This window comes from Myxine glutinosa, chromosome 7 (genome assembly GCF_964187855.1).
Source record: "Myxine glutinosa chromosome 7, kmMyxGlut1.1, whole genome shotgun sequence".
NCBI lineage: Eukaryota > Metazoa > Chordata > Myxini > Myxiniformes > Myxinidae > Myxine > Myxine glutinosa.
This window is the reverse complement of record NC_136267.1, coordinates 16,865,679-16,882,513: the sequence shown is the minus strand read 5'-3', so window position 1 is coordinate 16,882,513 and position 16,835 is coordinate 16,865,679. Positions and strand designations below refer to the sequence as shown.

General features: G+C 44.5%; 1 protein-coding gene across 2 annotated transcripts in view; it reads left to right on the top strand.

Moving 5' to 3' along the window:
- Positions 1 to 16,835, top strand: part of ATP1A3 (ATPase Na+/K+ transporting subunit alpha 3) — a 222,081-nt gene that overhangs the window by 182,038 nt on the left and 23,208 nt on the right. For both annotated transcript variants that reach the window (XM_078781318.1, XM_068121870.2), the window contains exons 5-7: positions 960 to 1,073; positions 3,543 to 3,677; positions 4,525 to 4,642. In XM_078781318.1, coding sequence (XP_078637444.1) covers positions 960 to 1,073; positions 3,543 to 3,677; positions 4,525 to 4,642 — 367 coding nt within the window. The remainder of the gene's footprint in view (positions 1 to 959; positions 1,074 to 3,542; positions 3,678 to 4,524; positions 4,643 to 16,835) is intronic.

The window sequence follows — 16,835 nt, the reverse complement described above, 5'->3', positions numbered from 1 at the left end:
CCGACAAATCCATACACTGCTTCAGATGCGTATTTTTTTTTGGTTTGTTTTTGGATTGTTTTTTTTACAAATTTTGTATAATGCTTGAAGTGTCCGTTTTTTGGATAATCTCATGCTTGACTTTTATGCCTTTCTGCCAAATAAATGCTTCATTTGGAGGGATATAAAATTTTGGACCTCTGCCACAAAAATGACTTACAATTTCTCGTATACAACCATCAACCCAGATAAGTGCCATATGCAGGTCATTCTGAACAGACTGAACACCACTGGGAATTGCAGCCAAAACCTATCCTGTAGAGTGTAGATCATCGACATCAGTGTCTTATTTATTTACTCGCAAAGGTACCTGGCGTTGCTGGGTAACAGTCGCTTCATGATGGGGATATGAAGAGGTGAGGTGAGGGGGAGGAGCAAGGAAGGAGGGGACAGAGGAAAGGGGGTAGCAACGCCTCACCACACGTCGATTTACACTGGGAACGAGGAGGTGCAAGGATAGGGGGTGGGGTGAGATTGAGGTCAATCCAAGACATGGTGCATTTGTGATGCAGCACTCTGCCATCGAAGCTCCAATGTGAGTTTGTAGTCAGGTCCACAATCAAACCTTGATTTGAAAAAGCAAGTTTTCTGCCTCTGTACATTCCTGCTAAACATTCAGCCACCAAATACCACCCTTGAAATTATTTGGTTGGTGTCACTTGAAATAGTTGAAATCCTTTTTTCTTTTTTTCTTTTTCTTTTTTGTGTTTAGTGCTCAATTGAGTTTTGCTGATCCCTTCACAATGCTTCATTAATCAATCTACCACCATTGTTTTAATCATTATTTGACATCTTTGGAAATTGTGTTCCTCTCTCAAAACCCCCTACCCAATAATGAGGTGGTGCATATGACAAAATTGATATCGCACAAAAATAAACCAAGCTACATGTTTTGAGGTGAAAGTTTGCATATATTGCAGCTGTACCTGGGTGTGGTGCTGTCAGCTGTGGTCATTATCACCGGCTGCTTCTCTTACTACCAAGAAGCAAAGAGCTCTCGCATCATGGACTCATTCAAGAACATGGTTCCCCAGGTAGGACTTCGATTTGACTTGCTGTACCTTGCACCTGCAGGCAAGCAGTTACTTGGTGAGCTTGTCTGTCATGATTGGTAGTCAAAAACTTGCAATGATTGGGCCTAAATTTAGACAAAACACTGCTGTTTGGCATTTGCCAAAACCGTCTGACATTAAGTTTTAAGGTTGTGAAAACTGGCAACGTGTATTACCTGTTATTACCATGTTGGAGCTTAGTTTTTATTCTTAATTGAAAGGAAATGTGAACATAATTGCAGCTTGCACGAGAAAGAAAAACCACCTTTAGAGGCCATTTTTCCCCGCAAGGCGGGGGTTGGCCTTTTTCGGGCACCGTGGTTGTTGTTGTTTTTGTTGGTCCCCTTTTTTTGAAGCAATGTTTTACAGCCGGATGCCCTTCCTGCCGCCAACCCTGTTTGTCGCCTTTTACGACAAACAGGGAATTGACAAACGTGGAAAAGCCAAAGGAGTTTCTGTGAACAAGTGGTGTTTTTTTTTTTTTTTGTTATATACAAGATCGAGGCTCGTAAGAGCTAACATTAATCACAAAAAACACAAACTGACACATAAAACGTATAATAAAGGAAGCGGGAGATTAGATGGGGAGAGAGAAGCACACAAGTACAACAGTGGAGAACAGGGACATCAGTAGATCTGGGAGGGAGAAGGCTTGGAGGGAGGATGCATGGGATGTGGGGGGGGCTGGGGGGGGGGGGAGTAGTTCAGGTGTGGTCAGGATAAAGTATATAGATCTATATATAAAATATTGTTGCGGATATCAACGTCGGCCTTCCCCTTAACAAGGGGGGATTAATCCCCTTGTCTTTTACTAGCCGACGTGATCCGGAGTTATTACGTTCCTTCCGGTCAGCGCTGAATAGGGTGGTAGGCCGAATTATTCCTATTACCTAATTACCAGCGCCTCCCAGGAACCAAGGAAATAACCCCGCCCGAACCACGGTTTTAGGTGGAAACGCCGAGCGATAGCGAGCTGTGATCCGAGCTGTTAACAGGAACTAACCCAATCTGAGCGGTGCCGAATCGTGCCACGCTTACCCAATAGAAGAAATCACTAATATGGTCGGATTAAGAAAGGAAGAACAGATTGGTTTATTAACACTGTACAATGAAGAAGAAGAAGCAGAAACACAGTGCAGCCTTACTTATCCCTGGACATGGGCCCGTTTCACACAGTCACACTCTGACACACACGGGGATGTAGATGGTCCAAGGTATGGCGTCCACAGCTCGCTCCGGTCCCCGACTCGCCCCACGGAGAAGATGGTAGGACGAAGAGGGTTGAGCAAACGGCAGCCGGACCGGACAATTACGGGGGGGAAACGGTAAGCTGGGCTTGGCGGCCACTTCGCGGTTTGGCCGCGTACGTAATAGAAGTACCGGCGCTATTTGCGCTCCCAATGCAGTTCAATGCTGAAGCGCCTCTCCCACAAGTCCTCTGCAATGTGTCGCCTCCAATAGTCCTTCAAAGCCAATTCTCAACGGGACCTTTCACCGTCAAAGTTCCCCAGCGAGTTCTTTACACGGGCAATCCTCAACGAGTCCTTTAGACAAAAGCGCCTCTCCCAAAAGTCCTTTGTAATGCGCGAATCGTGCCAGTCCTGTGGAAGGGCTTTGCGTGCGCGTTTATATAGCGCCGCCCAGCGAACCCTCGAATCTGCCAGCCGCGCTCTGACCATGCCCCTCACGCCATTCCACCCGAGCCCTGATTGGTCGTTGGCTCTTACCGGCTCCGCCCATGACGTCTGCTTGACGTGGCCACACCCCGACCTTGCGCTCCTCCCCCTTTTCAGGACTACCTCGTGGCATTTGGCTGGTTTGAGCATCCCAATGTGAGGGCAATAGCAACTGACTGGATTGGATGCTGCCCAATGAGGTAGATTTGGAGGGTGGGCCGAAAAATGAATGGGACCTAAGCTTATGATTTATTTTACACAACGCAGGTATCACTGTTGGGAATGGCCTACTCTTACACATACTATGACATAACTCATGTTCTAAGGTGGCCTATGTGTTGCATGTGGACTAACTATGGGGGCAAACCTTTAACCTTTATTAACCAATATGTACATTTCTCAGAACTGCAACTATATATATATATATATGTATATGTATATGTATATGTATATGTATATATGTATACAGTATATGTATATATGTATATATGTATATATGTATATATATATATATATATATATATATATATATATATATATATATATATATATAATATATATATATATAATATGTGTGTGCTAGATGTACGAGAAGCATTGAGGGCTGCAGGAAAATGCACCTTTTTCAGGATTATCATGAATAGCACTAATTCCCCAACATGTCCCCAATGTCAAGGAATTGTCAAGGAATGCAGTTATATGGGAAATGTGTGCCATGGAACTGTTGGAGGGGGGGGAATGTATGTTTTGCTGCGCAATGTTTTTTTTTTTTCAGCAAGCGTTGGTGATCCGCGAGGGAGAGAAAATGCAGCTGAATGCTGAAGCGGTGGTTTTAGGAGATCTTGTTGAGGTAAAAGGTGGAGACCGTATCCCTGCAGATCTTCGCATAATTTCGGCTCATGGTTGCAAGGTGAGCTTCAAATGTCCAAGCTTGGATGGGACCTTGCTGGTCAAATTTAATTTGTCATGGTTTCTAAATAAGCTCAAATTTATAAAATTTAGATTTATAAATGCAGATAATGAATTGTTGCCCCATGACTTTCTTCAATTATGGTAAAGCATTTGATATGATTCAAAAATTGCAGTCTTCTTTGTCTCCGCAGCTGAGGGTGCATGTGCCCATGTGTCGGTCAGATTTTCATTAGCGTGATGTGTGGGCTGCTGAAGGGATTTTGACTAAACTTTTGACTAAATTTAATTGTCAAAAGTTTAGTCAATTCAATAAAGACTAATTTTGACAATTTAAAATATATGTACTGTGATGCAAAGATGAACAGATTAAATTTTGCGGTCAAAGGTCTATGCTCTATGGTCACATGACCTATGATTGGAAACCTGGCAACTTGTAAACTGCAAAAGGGATTTCAATCATACTTGGTGCAAGTATGGACCAATTAAAAAGATGAACCAGTTCTATTTTGGTTTCAACAGGTGATTTATGGGTCATGTATGTGCCCTTTGAAAATAATTTTTCAGATAACTAGTTCCAAGTATCTGATGCTTTCTATCCGCTTTTTTTCTCTCGCACATGTGACCCTTTAATTTGGATCAAATGTAACTGTGGATTTACATCTAATGTGGAGGGACGCATATCCATCAGCACAGTTGTCCATTTTCATTTTCTAGATCATATTTGAAGGTTTTGTATCAAGTTAACTTTTTTTTTCTTTTTTTTTTGTCAAATCTTTGAACTTTGACAAGTGTTCAAACGGAAATTATTGTATTGTGTTGTGGTAAACCTCCATTTCACCTTTCAGGTTGACAATTCATCACTGACTGGAGAGTCAGAACCTCAAAGCCGGTCCCCAGAATACACTAACGAGAACCCACTGGAGACACGAAATATTTGTTTCTTCTCAACGAATTGTGTGGAGGGTAAGTCTAGACTTGAGTGGGGTTAATGGTGGACAGGCAGGTTAATCTCTCCCAGAATTGGTGTTTTATGACTCGTAATAATCTCTTCCATCCACCCTGAACCCCTGGGTATTTTTTTTCCCCAACTTTCTCTCCTTTCTTTTCTTTCCTTTTCTTTCTCTCCTTTTCTTTGCCCCTCCTTTTCTTTTTTGGCCCCCTCCTTTCCTTTTTTGCCCCTCCTTTCCTTTCTTTTTCCCCTCCCTTTCTTTTCTTTTCTTTTCCCCTCCTTTCTTTTCCCCTCCTTTATTTTCCCTTCCTTTCCCTTTCTTTTCCCATTAGTCCAGTGGCACAACAACACAACCTTGCAATGTCTGTTTACAATAATTTATTTGCATTTTTTATTAGTTCTTAGTGTATTTATGAAATTTAGCCCAGGTGGCCACTTGCCACCCGCTTGGCTTTTTCAGAATTCAAGATGGCCCCCAAGATGGCCACAACATAGTACTAAAATCTATAATTCATCATAACTTTTGTTCTAAGTACAGTAGAATGGCGATGTTGGTGTCTATTAGTATGTTTTCAAGTGTTATTTTACTATTTAGTGGCTATCCTGATGACGTAATTCCAAGATGGCCACCAAAGCACCCGAAACAATCCAAAAATACCACTGAAACTTACATTTTAACATTTAATTCATTCTCTTCCTCATCATTTATCAGCACTTTGATTGTCTGCATCATCAGTGTCATCAGTGTCATTTGTTTCATTTCTTGTGTTGAAGGGGTTTCGGCAGGCAGGACCACCACCACAGGCGCAGAACATAGTGCAAGGAATTTGATGGCCCATGCAGCCACAGTTACCACCTTTACATGGTCGGTCTGATACACAGCCACATTTTACCAACTTGAGGATTTGTTCAGAAGCATAGGGTACTCCATCTTTCGTGGGATTAGGCATTTATTTGTGTCTGTTTCCCATCCATATTCTACAGCATTAAGAGGAGGTGGATCTCCACTCGGCACTGTGCCATTGGGCGACCTGATAATGTGCTCTGCGAACATTCTACTCAAATGCTTCAGTTGTTGGTGGCAAATTACAGTTTTGGTGCACTTGTTCATTTCCCAGTTATCTTTGCCCACTGTTGCTGACGGCACTGTCATGGAAGAACATGGTGTTTTCCAACCGTAGCATGCAGCCATGAAAGCTGTCGATTGCTTGACCACTTCGATCATATCTGCCGTCGGTTGGCCAAGTTGATCCAGTGTGTAGCCTTTTCTTGACACAGTAATTGCTGTTGTTTTGCCCACTCCATAGGTCGCTGCAACCAGTTAGGGCATGGAGTGCTAAGATTGAGGGTACAATATCTGCATGTTTGAGCAGTTGCCTTTATGTCAATGCAAGAGCGATGTTTGATTGGCGACTGCATAGTCATGTAAGACTCAAGCTTCTCACTCAAGTAGAAGAAGAGCAGTAAGGCAAATACATCAGTGTCATCACACATCACACAAACTCGTGATTCTGGATCTTCTTTTGCAATGTGGATGGCTTGTTGAGTAATGAAGATGTCCACCTCTTCATGTGTTGTGGCAAGATCCAGACGAGGAGTTTTGCATCCTGTAGACACTTGTGTAGGTACTGACTTTTCGCCTGTATCTACCAACTTGTGGTCTTGTCACGTTTTGTAAGAAATCTTTGTCACTTAGGATCTGCTCACAAATGAGTGTTCAGTTGTGCCTTGTTTGTGTAGTTTTTGAGCACTGCATCTCGAGCAGGCAGTGGCGTTCAGTGTGAGATGATGGACACGGCTCGTGGTTGCTCTGGCAGACCTGGTGCTACTTTTGGTAGAGTAGTCATGATATCGGTCAAAATACAGGTAAACATCAGCTTCAGACAACCGCAGGGAGAGCCGCAACTTGAAGCCTGATATGAACATGTCAACGGTTTCATGAGCTGGACAGTCAACTGTCCAAATAACAGCTGACTCATCCATCACTATAGCTATTGGGCTTCTGGTTAAGCGTTGAGATAGTTCCACCTGCATATTTTTCTTCAGTGTGGACTTTCCGGTAGCAACCCGCATCTGACCATCAGCATGGAACATTGATGGTGGATAAGCGGTCAGCTCTGTGGCAAGCACTTGTTGAAAGTTGGTCATGCTGACTCACTAGAAGGCCAATAACACGAGCGTAGATTGCTTCTTGGTCAATAACAGCATGCTCCCTGACTGTGACGCTTCTTCTTTGTGTCAAAGCTGACCATTTCCTTTGAGAGTGCGTTGTAAAAGCCATCTGGCCATAATCTTTCAAACTGGATCAGCTGCTCAGCTCCGATGTCCAGGGCCCTGTCAACATTTACGTTTGGTTCAGCCAGCTGACCACTCCAGATGTTAAGCAGAGATTCTGTTACATGGGTGTCTGGATCCATAGGGTTAATGCACGACAATAGAGCTCTGCGCAGTGATTGGCGATCATCTTCATCTCGACCGATGCGACTTGTACACTCTTCCTTGTGGGTCATTTGCACATTCTCGTCACCCCCAGACATCTTCTTGAGGTCACCAGTCAGTCAGGGTCATGGTTGCATCCATACTGAACACCCACGTTGCCATTGTTTGAGGGCTCTGTCGTTCCAATAATGCCACCTGGTCCATGTCCTTTCCTCATCCAGTTGGTCTCTGCAAACTTGTCACTCCACTGTCCAGTATAGATACCAGCAGTGTGGTGCAGTGACTGCTCTCCTCGGCAGAACATATCCAGAGTCTCTGGTCCAAGCCAGGTCATGGAACGAACGTAGTAGGGCCCATATCTTCCATAATTGTACTTGTGTGCAGCAAATATGTAGGGTAGCATAGCTTCAGCAGTTTTGATGTGGAGGGGGGCCAATCACCTTCATGCGATGCTTGACAGAACCGCATCATCAGAAAAGTGGGTTTGATGATGCTATTTACCCACATTCGTGTGGTACGACTCAGATCAGAGAGATCATCAAGAACATTCTCCAGATCATCCATACTGGTTATATGTAGATTATCCTTCTCAAACACTGGTCGGAGGAGCTCTTCTGTAAGCAGTCGCAATGCACGAACATTTTGCGGATACTTTTTACCTTGCAACATCTTATCAATAGAGCCGAAGGTGGTTGACAGGATCTCCTTCAGGCCGCTGTCTGCCATGACTTCCGATGCTGCTCACAAAATCCATAATGAAATGCATCCCACCAAGAATTGGCACTATATTTGTCCGCAGTTCCGGTTGATGGAAGCTGATGTCTACAACGATCTTGTAGATTGCTTGATCACAGGTGAGAACCAGAATGTCTTGATTTGAATTTCTGGTGACTTCAAATCACTTAGTGATTGAGGTGAGGATGGTAGTTGCATCTGTTGGTTTCATGTTAATGAGGGGAAGATAGACAACTGCTGACTTGTGAGGCAGGAATGAGTCCAGTGCCTGACAGCCGTGTATTGTATCCATTGTACTCAGGTGTGTTGGCTTTGAACAGCACATCATTGAAGAAGGTGAAGTCCAAGTCATGGGCTCTAGCAAGCGAGACTTTTGTGGCTTGCATAACGTCATCTGATATCTCAAACTGGAGTGTTGCAGCCAAGGGCATGAGAGGTTTCTTCGGACCCTTGTACTGAACCACTGGTGTCTCCCATGGGATAGGTTGCTTCATTTCCTCTTTTGAGAGACGAGAGATTGTTGTCAAAACCATCTCGGTAATTTAAACATTTCCACTGGGTTGCCAGCATTGCCATGCAATGGCATTCCAGCCGGCAGTTCTGCGAACTGATTACAGCATCAGTTATCAATTATGATTTGCACGAGCCCACCCACAGTGACATCTCAGTCCTGCTAACTGTTTATTTGCTTTTGAAGACTGAACGGCAGCTGACCATTTGATCGTCACACTTCATCATAGGAGCAGGAGACATTATACTTGTACAGTTCCTCAATGAGCATTTTATGGTCCCCGAGGAGCACTCAGATAGCTATTTGCAATGGTGTTGGCTGACACGTAACCATGGAGCTCACAATATTACCTACCATCAAGGACTGTAGTGAGTTTTGGAGTTTTGGACTGATAGCTGATAGTAGCTCTATCAATGTCTCACTTATACACTCAGATGCCACCTCCCGATCAATGTGCTTGTTGTAGGATTTAAAATCATGCTTCAATGAAAGTGCCTTAGACTAGATTAGAAAGAGCCTTAGACTAGATTAGAAAGAGCCTTAGACTCTTTCATTATTTGCCTGCCAACTTTCTTTACACATTCATCCATAAAATCATTCATCATCATCCATACATCGAAGATTCTTGGCGACATGTTTTCTAAACACAAGTAATGTTGCCATCCCAGGGGAATGTAATGGAAGCATTTCGTCACCGAAATGTTGGATGACATTCTCCACTAAGACGCGCCTCGACATGACACACCCACTGTTATCTGAGTATACTGCCTCAACATCAAGAGAATTCCAAACTTTTGAGGGATCACTACACATAACATTGACAGTTTCAGGGAATGCTTGGTCATCAGCAACAAACTTGCTTATCCGTATCATTGGTCCTATGAGTGCCGACATGGAAAGCAGCATTGCATTTGCGATGGTACCTGGCATCTGCGGCATGCAGATCTGACTGTGCACCAAGAATGCGGTCAAGGACTATTCTACCAAGGTCATCTTCACGTTTCTGACATAAGTCTATAAGATAGTTTGTAAGATGTCTCACCATCAGCCATTTTGTCAGTTGTTACTTTTGAAGCAGGTGTTCTGCACTGCAGTGGCACCTTGGCATCATACTCATGGGGCAATGTACAAGGAGTTGCATCATAGCAGAACAAAGTGTTTTTGAAAGTCAAATAAAGCACCACCAGAACTTGAGCGCAATCGCTTAGGTGGCACTGTGGTGTCAGGCGATTTCTCATCATCAATCACACGCTTGTCCAATTTACGTAGAGTAGAAGGAGATAAGTATTTGTTTATACAATTTTTATGACATTTTAGAGTCTATGAGCCATTAGAAAGTTCTGGTCGTCCAATATCATCTTGACGAATTTTACTAGCGGATAATATTGTCGATAATAGTTTTTTTTGTACATAATTCCGTTTTCGTTGAGTTCATTGAGCTCACAAGAATGTGTCACCAAAAATATCAGCTCCATCAAAGCAAGCTTACCGCACTGAATGCAACATGGCGGTTTTTTTCAAAATGCTTTGGGTGCTGGTTTCTCTTGGGAAGCTTGTGTCATCTGAAAGAGCAGAGACGAGTTCTGTACGTATCGCCCCGTCTGTACTTGTGACTTGACGCCTTAGTTTTTATCGGATTATTTTACTTTATTGAATATAGTTATTATTAAATATAGTTATTATTGATTTCATTCTCCGTTTATTTGTTCGGGATTAAACCCGTTTGGTTTTATTCAAAGCTTTATCCCGGTGTGTACCCTGGTTGGAATAGGTACACCGTGTCCCTGCTTGTCTTAAGAGGCGACTGGGAGGGTTGGCGTCAGGAAGGGCATCCGGCCATAAAAACATTGCCTCAAAAAAGAGAACCATGACAATTGCAACTACATATGGGCAGGGTACAGCCCGAAGTGGAGATCGGTTTCTGAGGTTTGGGACATGGAATGTAGGGACAATGACAGGGAGATCAGGAGAAGTGGTGGAAGTATTGGTCAGAAGAAGAGTGGACATATGTTGTGTGCAAGAGACGAGATGGAAGGGAAGTGGTGTGAGAATGGTGAAGGTTAGGCAGGGACAGAAATACAAGTTTGGGTGGCAAGGGTGCCCGGAGGGCGTGAATGGTGTTGGTGTCCTGTTTTCTGAGGAGTTTGTAGACAGTGTGGTGAGTGTGACTAGAGTGAGTGATAGGTTGATGATGGTGAAAATGATAATTGGAAAGCTCTTGGTGAACGTCATCTCGGGATATGCTCCGCAGGTTGGTCGGAGCGATGAAGAGGACAAGTTCTGGTGTGCAATAGAGAAGCTGATGGAAAACGTGAAAGATGAGGAAGTTGTTGTGGTAGTAGGAGACCTAAATGGACATGTGGGAAGGAGTATGGACGGTTTTGAGGGAGTTCATGGGGGTTACGGATATGGTGTGAGAAATGGATAAGGTGAAAGGATTTTGGAGTTTGCTGATGCAGCTGATTTGTTGATTTGTAATACTCAGTTCCAGAAAGGGGATAATAAGCTTGTTACATCCACGTCAGGTGGGTCGACGACAACCGTTGACTACCTGATGGTGCGTAGGCGAGATAGGGGGCACCTCCGGGACACAAAGGTGATCCCAGGGGAGGAGGCTTTCACAGCACCACTTGGTTGTCTGCGACATAAGGGTGAAAGGTGCGAAGAGAGCTCGGCGGGTTGTTAGGCGGGTTGGCTGAGTAGGGTAGAGGATGATGTGGTTGAGCTTGAACGTGGTTGGATGTCAATGAAAGATGGTCTGTTGGGAGCCATTGGTGAGGTATGTGGATGGACAAAAGGACCTCCGAGGCACTCGGAAACATGGTGGTGGGATGATGAAGTTGGAAAGAGGATTGACGAGAAGAGGAAGAAGTTCAAGGAGTGGCAGAAGGCGAAGGGTACGGGAGCAGAAAAAGCAGAGGATGAAAGTTATAAGGCAGCCAAGAAGGCTGCAAAGGTGCAGGAGGCATGTAGGAAAATGTTCGGAGAACGCTTGGATTCGGAAGGGCGTCAGAGCGGTATTCATGATTGCAAAGCAGATAGCGAAAGTGGTGTGATGTGATGGGGGTGAGTTGCTTGATGGATGAAGTGGGACAAATCGTTGTGGACCCAGATGGAATTAAAGGAAGATGGAAAAGATATATGGACATGCTGTTGAATGCAGAGAATGAATGGGATGGCAACATCGAGGGTAACCCAGTTTTAGGACCGGCAGAGAAGATAACTGAGAAGGAAGTTGAGTAAGCGATAAAAGCATTGAAGAGTAGGAAAGCGGCAGGGCTGATGGGAGTTGTGTGAGATATGTTGAAGGCAGCAGGAAGTTGGGGTGTGAAGAGAATGACAGAGATCTGTAATCTGGTGGTGAAAGAAGGCTGCATTCCAGTGGATTGGGAACTGAGTACCCTCGTCCCTCTACACAAGGGGAAAGGTGACCCTCTGGAGTGTGGCTCGTACCGAGCGATAAAGTTATTGGAGGATGGAATGAAAGTATTGGAAAGGGTGTTGGAGAGGATAAGGAAGAAGGTGAAGATCGACGAAATGGTTTGGATTTATGCCAGGAAGAGGAACGACAGACGTGCTCTTTATTGTTAGGCAGTTGCAGGAGAAGTACATGGAGGAGAGGAAGAAGTTGTTTCTTGGGTTTGTTGATCTGGAGAAAGCATTTGATAGGGTTCCACGGGAAGTAATGACATGGGCATTGAGGAAGTTAGAAGTGGAGGAATGGTTGATCAGAGTAGTGATGGCAATGTACAAAAGAGCGCGCACAGCTGTAAGGACGAAGGGCGGGAACAGTGGTGAGTTTTAGGTGAAGGTGGGAGTGCATCAAGGGTCTGTACTAAGTCCACAACTATTTGTAGCTGTGATGGAGGTGCTGGCTCAGAACGTAAAGGAGGGTTTACCATGGGAGTTGTTGTATACAGACGATCTGGTGTTTGTGGAAAGTATGGATGGACTTAAGGAAAAGATGAACAAGTGGAAGGAATGTATGGAGACAAAAGGTCTGAAGGTGAATATAGGAAAGATGGTGATTGCAAGTGGTAAAGCATGTGGTGAGGTGGAAAGAACTGGGAAGTGGCCATGTGCTGTGTGTGCAGGAAGGGTGTCGGAGTGAACTCAATTCAATGTACAATGTGCACTGAGTGGGTTCATCAAAAATGTAGTGGTCTGAGAGGGTCATTAACCAGTGTTGCAGCTACATTCAAATGTAAGGTGTGCACAGAGGGAGCTGCAGATAGAGGAAATGTTGAGTTGGATCTTGGAGACGGCGTGAAGCTGGAAGGTGTGACAACATTTTGCTACCTCGGAGACATGCTGAATGGAGAAGGTGGATCAGACTCTGCAACGGTTGCTAGAGTGAGATGTGCATGGAAGAAGTTTCGGGAACCGAGTGGCGTGCTGATGAGGGGAGTCGTTGAAGCTGAAGGGAAAGGTGTATGCTGCATGTGTGAGGTGTTATGATTTATGGGAGCGAGACATAGGGAATGAACGTAGAGCAGCAACAAAGGGTGGAAATGCGAATGGTTCGGTGGATGTGCGGAGTATCGTTGAGAGAGGGGAAGAGAAATGATGAATTGCGAAAGATGATGGGAATGGAGCCTGTAATTGATGCTGTGAAGAGGAACAGGTTGAGATGGTTTGGTCATGTGTTGAGAAAGAATGAAAGTGACTGGTTGAGAAAAGTGATGGAAATGAATGTAGAAGGAAGTAGAGGACGGGGAAGATCGAGAATGACTTGGCTAAAGATGGTGGAAGAAGAAATGCGGGCAAGGGGGTTAACGAGGAGAGATGCAGAAAATAGGACAAAATGGAGAAGATTGTCATGGGGACCGCAAGGCTAACCCCCGCTCTAGCAGGGAAAATGGCCTTAAAATGCATGTTGTGTTATATAATATTGTCGATCTGTGAAGAATCCATCAATTTTCCGTCTTGCTCACTACAGTTGTAAAGTGCCTTAAAGAAGCACTCTTCTTCTTGTACTAATTGCGCCATATCAATCTGCAAGAGAAGAAAAAACCTAATTACTACTGATCCATATAATCCATCTATAAATAGCATGATCAGCAGGATGCATCATGGCCTTGTAAGTTTTAGTTGTAATTTTGGATTTTTCAGGTGATTTAGCAGCCATCTTGGAATTACATCAAGATGGCCACCAAATACTAAAATAACTTTATAATCATATTTCTCACCCTTGAAAACATTCTAATAGACACCAACATCACCATTCTACTGTACTTAGAACAAAAGTTATGATGAATTATAGATTTTAGTACTATGTTGCAGCCATCTTGGATTCTGAAAAAGCCAAGCTGGTGGCAAGTGGCCACCTGGGCTAAATTTCATAAATACACTAAGAACTAATAAAAAATGCAAATAAATGATTGTAAACAGACATTGCAACCTTTTTTTTAAATATGGGGTCCTGCCACTGGACTACATCCTTTATTTTCCCTTCCTTTCCCTTTCTTTTCCCATCCTTTCCCTTTCTTTTTCCCCTCCTTTCCCTTTCTTTTTCCCCTCCTTCCCCTTTCCTTTTCCCCTCCTTTCCCTTTCTTTTTCCCCTCCTTTCCCTTTCTTTTTTCCCTCCTTTCCCTTTCTTTTTCCCCTCCTTTCCCTTTCTTTTCCCCCTCCTTTCCCTTTATTTTCCCCCTCCTTTCCCTTTCTTTTTCCCCTCCTTTCCCTTTCTTTTTCCCCTCCTTTCCCTTTCTTTTTCCCCTCCTTTCCTTTTCTTTTTCCCCTCCTTTCCTTTTCTTTTTCCCCTCCTTTCCTTTTCTTTTTCCCCTCCTTTCCCTTTCTTTTTCCCCTCCTTTCCCTTTCTTTTTCCCCTCCTTTCCCTTTCTTTTTCCCCTCCTTTCCCTTTCTTTTTCCCCTCCTTTCCCTTTCTTTTTCCCCTCATTTCCCTTTCTTTTTCCCCTCCTTTCCCTTTCTTTTTCCCCTCCTTTCCCTTTCTTTTTCCCCTCCTTTCCCTTTCTTTTCCCCATCCTTTCCCTTTCTTTTTCCCCTCCTTTCCCTTTCTTTTTCCCCTCCTTTCCCTTTCTTTTTCCCCTCCTTTCCCTTTCTTTTTCCCCTCCTTTCCCTTTCTTTTTCCCCTCCTTTCCCTTTCTCTTTGGATGGGTATGAGGGTAGAAGAGTTGCAGCTGTCACCTAAATCATATCAATGTTCCTCCTGATAACTCGATCTTTGCTCTACTTATTTGGGTTCCTTCTGATGACTCCAATGCAGTCTTTGGTTTTGTATGATTCCTTTCTCTCCTTTCTCTCCTTTCTTTTCACTCTTCCTCTCTCCATCCATTCCTTTTTTTTCTTTCTTTTTTTTTCCCCCCTTAAAATCCCCCCCCCCCCCCTATTTTTTTCTATTTCTTTTCCTTCCTTTTCCCTATCACCTTGATCCTTCCCATGCCAATTGAGTCCAACCATGCCTTTTTTTTTGTTTTTTGTATACATAATCGAGGCTCATGAAAGAGCTACCATTTATCACACAAACAAATCCAACAAACAAAAAGTATATAAAAATCGGAGCGGTAGACAAGATGGGGAGAAGGGGAAGCACATAAACACGACATTTGAGAGCAGGGACATCGGGAATGTGTGGGAGGGAGGGGGCTTGGGGGGAGGTGGCGTGGGAAGGGGGAAGTGGGAAGTATAAACACCAAGGACTTCCAGGAAAGAAGTTTGTATTTCAAAAAAGTGGATTTGGGGTGAAATTAGCGGGGGTAGAAAAGATCAAGGTTTTGGATGGGGGAAGATAAGAGATGGTGGTGAACAGCTGTTTTAAAGACCTGGAGGGGAGGAGTGGGATTGAAGAGAGTGAAGGAGTTTGTTCCAGAGGTGGGAGAAAAGAGGAATGAAGGAGTGAAAGTGAGCAGAGTCTTGATTTTGGCAGTTTAACCATAAGAGGGTTGCAGGCAGATCTTGTGCGACCTGTAGGAAATTTTTGTGGGACAGAGCCCAGAGAGAGGTGGAGGAGCAATGCCGGAGAGGAGTCGGTAGAAGACAAAGACCACCAACCTGCCTGCGGTGAGTAAGTGAAAGGCCCTCGGAGGTAGCTTCATCATGGGAGATTCCAATGATTCTGAACGCTTTGGTTACAACAGCGTGAAGACGAGCCAGGTGTGAGGAGGAGCACCAGCCCAGAGGGGAGAGCAGTATTCCATTGAGCTGCGGATGAAAGCCTTGTATGTGGTGAGCTCAGGTGTGCCAAGGAAGGACTTCGCACGACGGAGGATGCCCAGTCGGCGACTGGCTTTGGAGGCCGGATTTGAAATATGGTTTTCCCAGGAAAGATCATGGCAGATATTGAGACCCAAAAGCTTGTGACAGAACTTCTTGGAGAGGATTATTCAGAAAGTGGATGGGAGGGTTGTCCAGTCCATCTTTTCGGAGAGACATCGTAAGAGTGTGAGATTGGTCAGGATTGAAAGACATGTTCCACTTGTTTGCCCAGTCAGTGATTTTGTCCAGGTCTGCAGAGAGTGAGGAGGCTGCAGACTGCCGATCTGAGGGATGAGGAATGGAGCGGCAGAGAGTGGAGTCCTCAGCAAAGAGATAGAGGATTTTCAAGAGAGTCGGAGAGATCATTGATGAAGACTAGAAAAAGCACAGGGCCCAGAACACTGCCTTGGGGAACTCCAGCCTGAACCGGAAGAGGAGATGAGAGAAACCCATTCAGGGCCACACGGTGACTACGACTAGAGAGGAAGTCCGCCAGCCATGCGTGGAGATTTCCATGCATACCAAAGGAGGAGAGTTTGGTGAGCAGAGCGGGGTGCCAGACCGTATCGAAGGCACGTGATATGTCGAGGGAGACAGCTCTAATTTCCTGTTTGGCATTGAGGACCTCCATCCATTGTTGAGACAGCAGAAGCAGCATGTCCAGAGTTGAGTGATCTGGTCTGACACCAAATTGATGATCAGAGATCAAGCCATTGGAGAAGAGGAAAGATTTCATATCCGAAGCAATGATGAATTCCATGACTTTTCTGATAATTGGGAGAAGTGTTACGTGCTCCTCCCCGACCCCCTGGTCACGGTGTACCTCTGACCCCCGAGAGGAGTCACGGCAGAAAAATGTGTTATTCTGTATGTCAAAGATAAATGGTGAAGCCACACCAATTGTTACAAACAAACAAATATTGTATTAAGATCACTCAAGAATAACAGTACAAAAACAATAGTGATCAATTGTACAACAAATAGTATATCATTCCTATGATGGTACCATCAGGTTCGTACAATATAACTCACTATGCTCCAAGTGAGCGAAAAGAAGAAGATTCCCAATGTCTCTATTCCCCGGCTTCAAGCCAAAGTTGATTCGCTCCAGCGATCGTCAGATCAATGTCCAATCGAGCCCAGAATCCCGTTGGGTTGGCAGTTAGTCCTTCTGCCAAAGCTGTGCAAAGGTGCCCTCCAGGCGACTGGGAAATCCAAAGGCGCCCTCCAGGCGACGGGGAAATCACACCCTCGGGTATGGACGTTCCAAGGCTCACAGTCAGCGAACCTCAGATTTACCTTGAAAATCC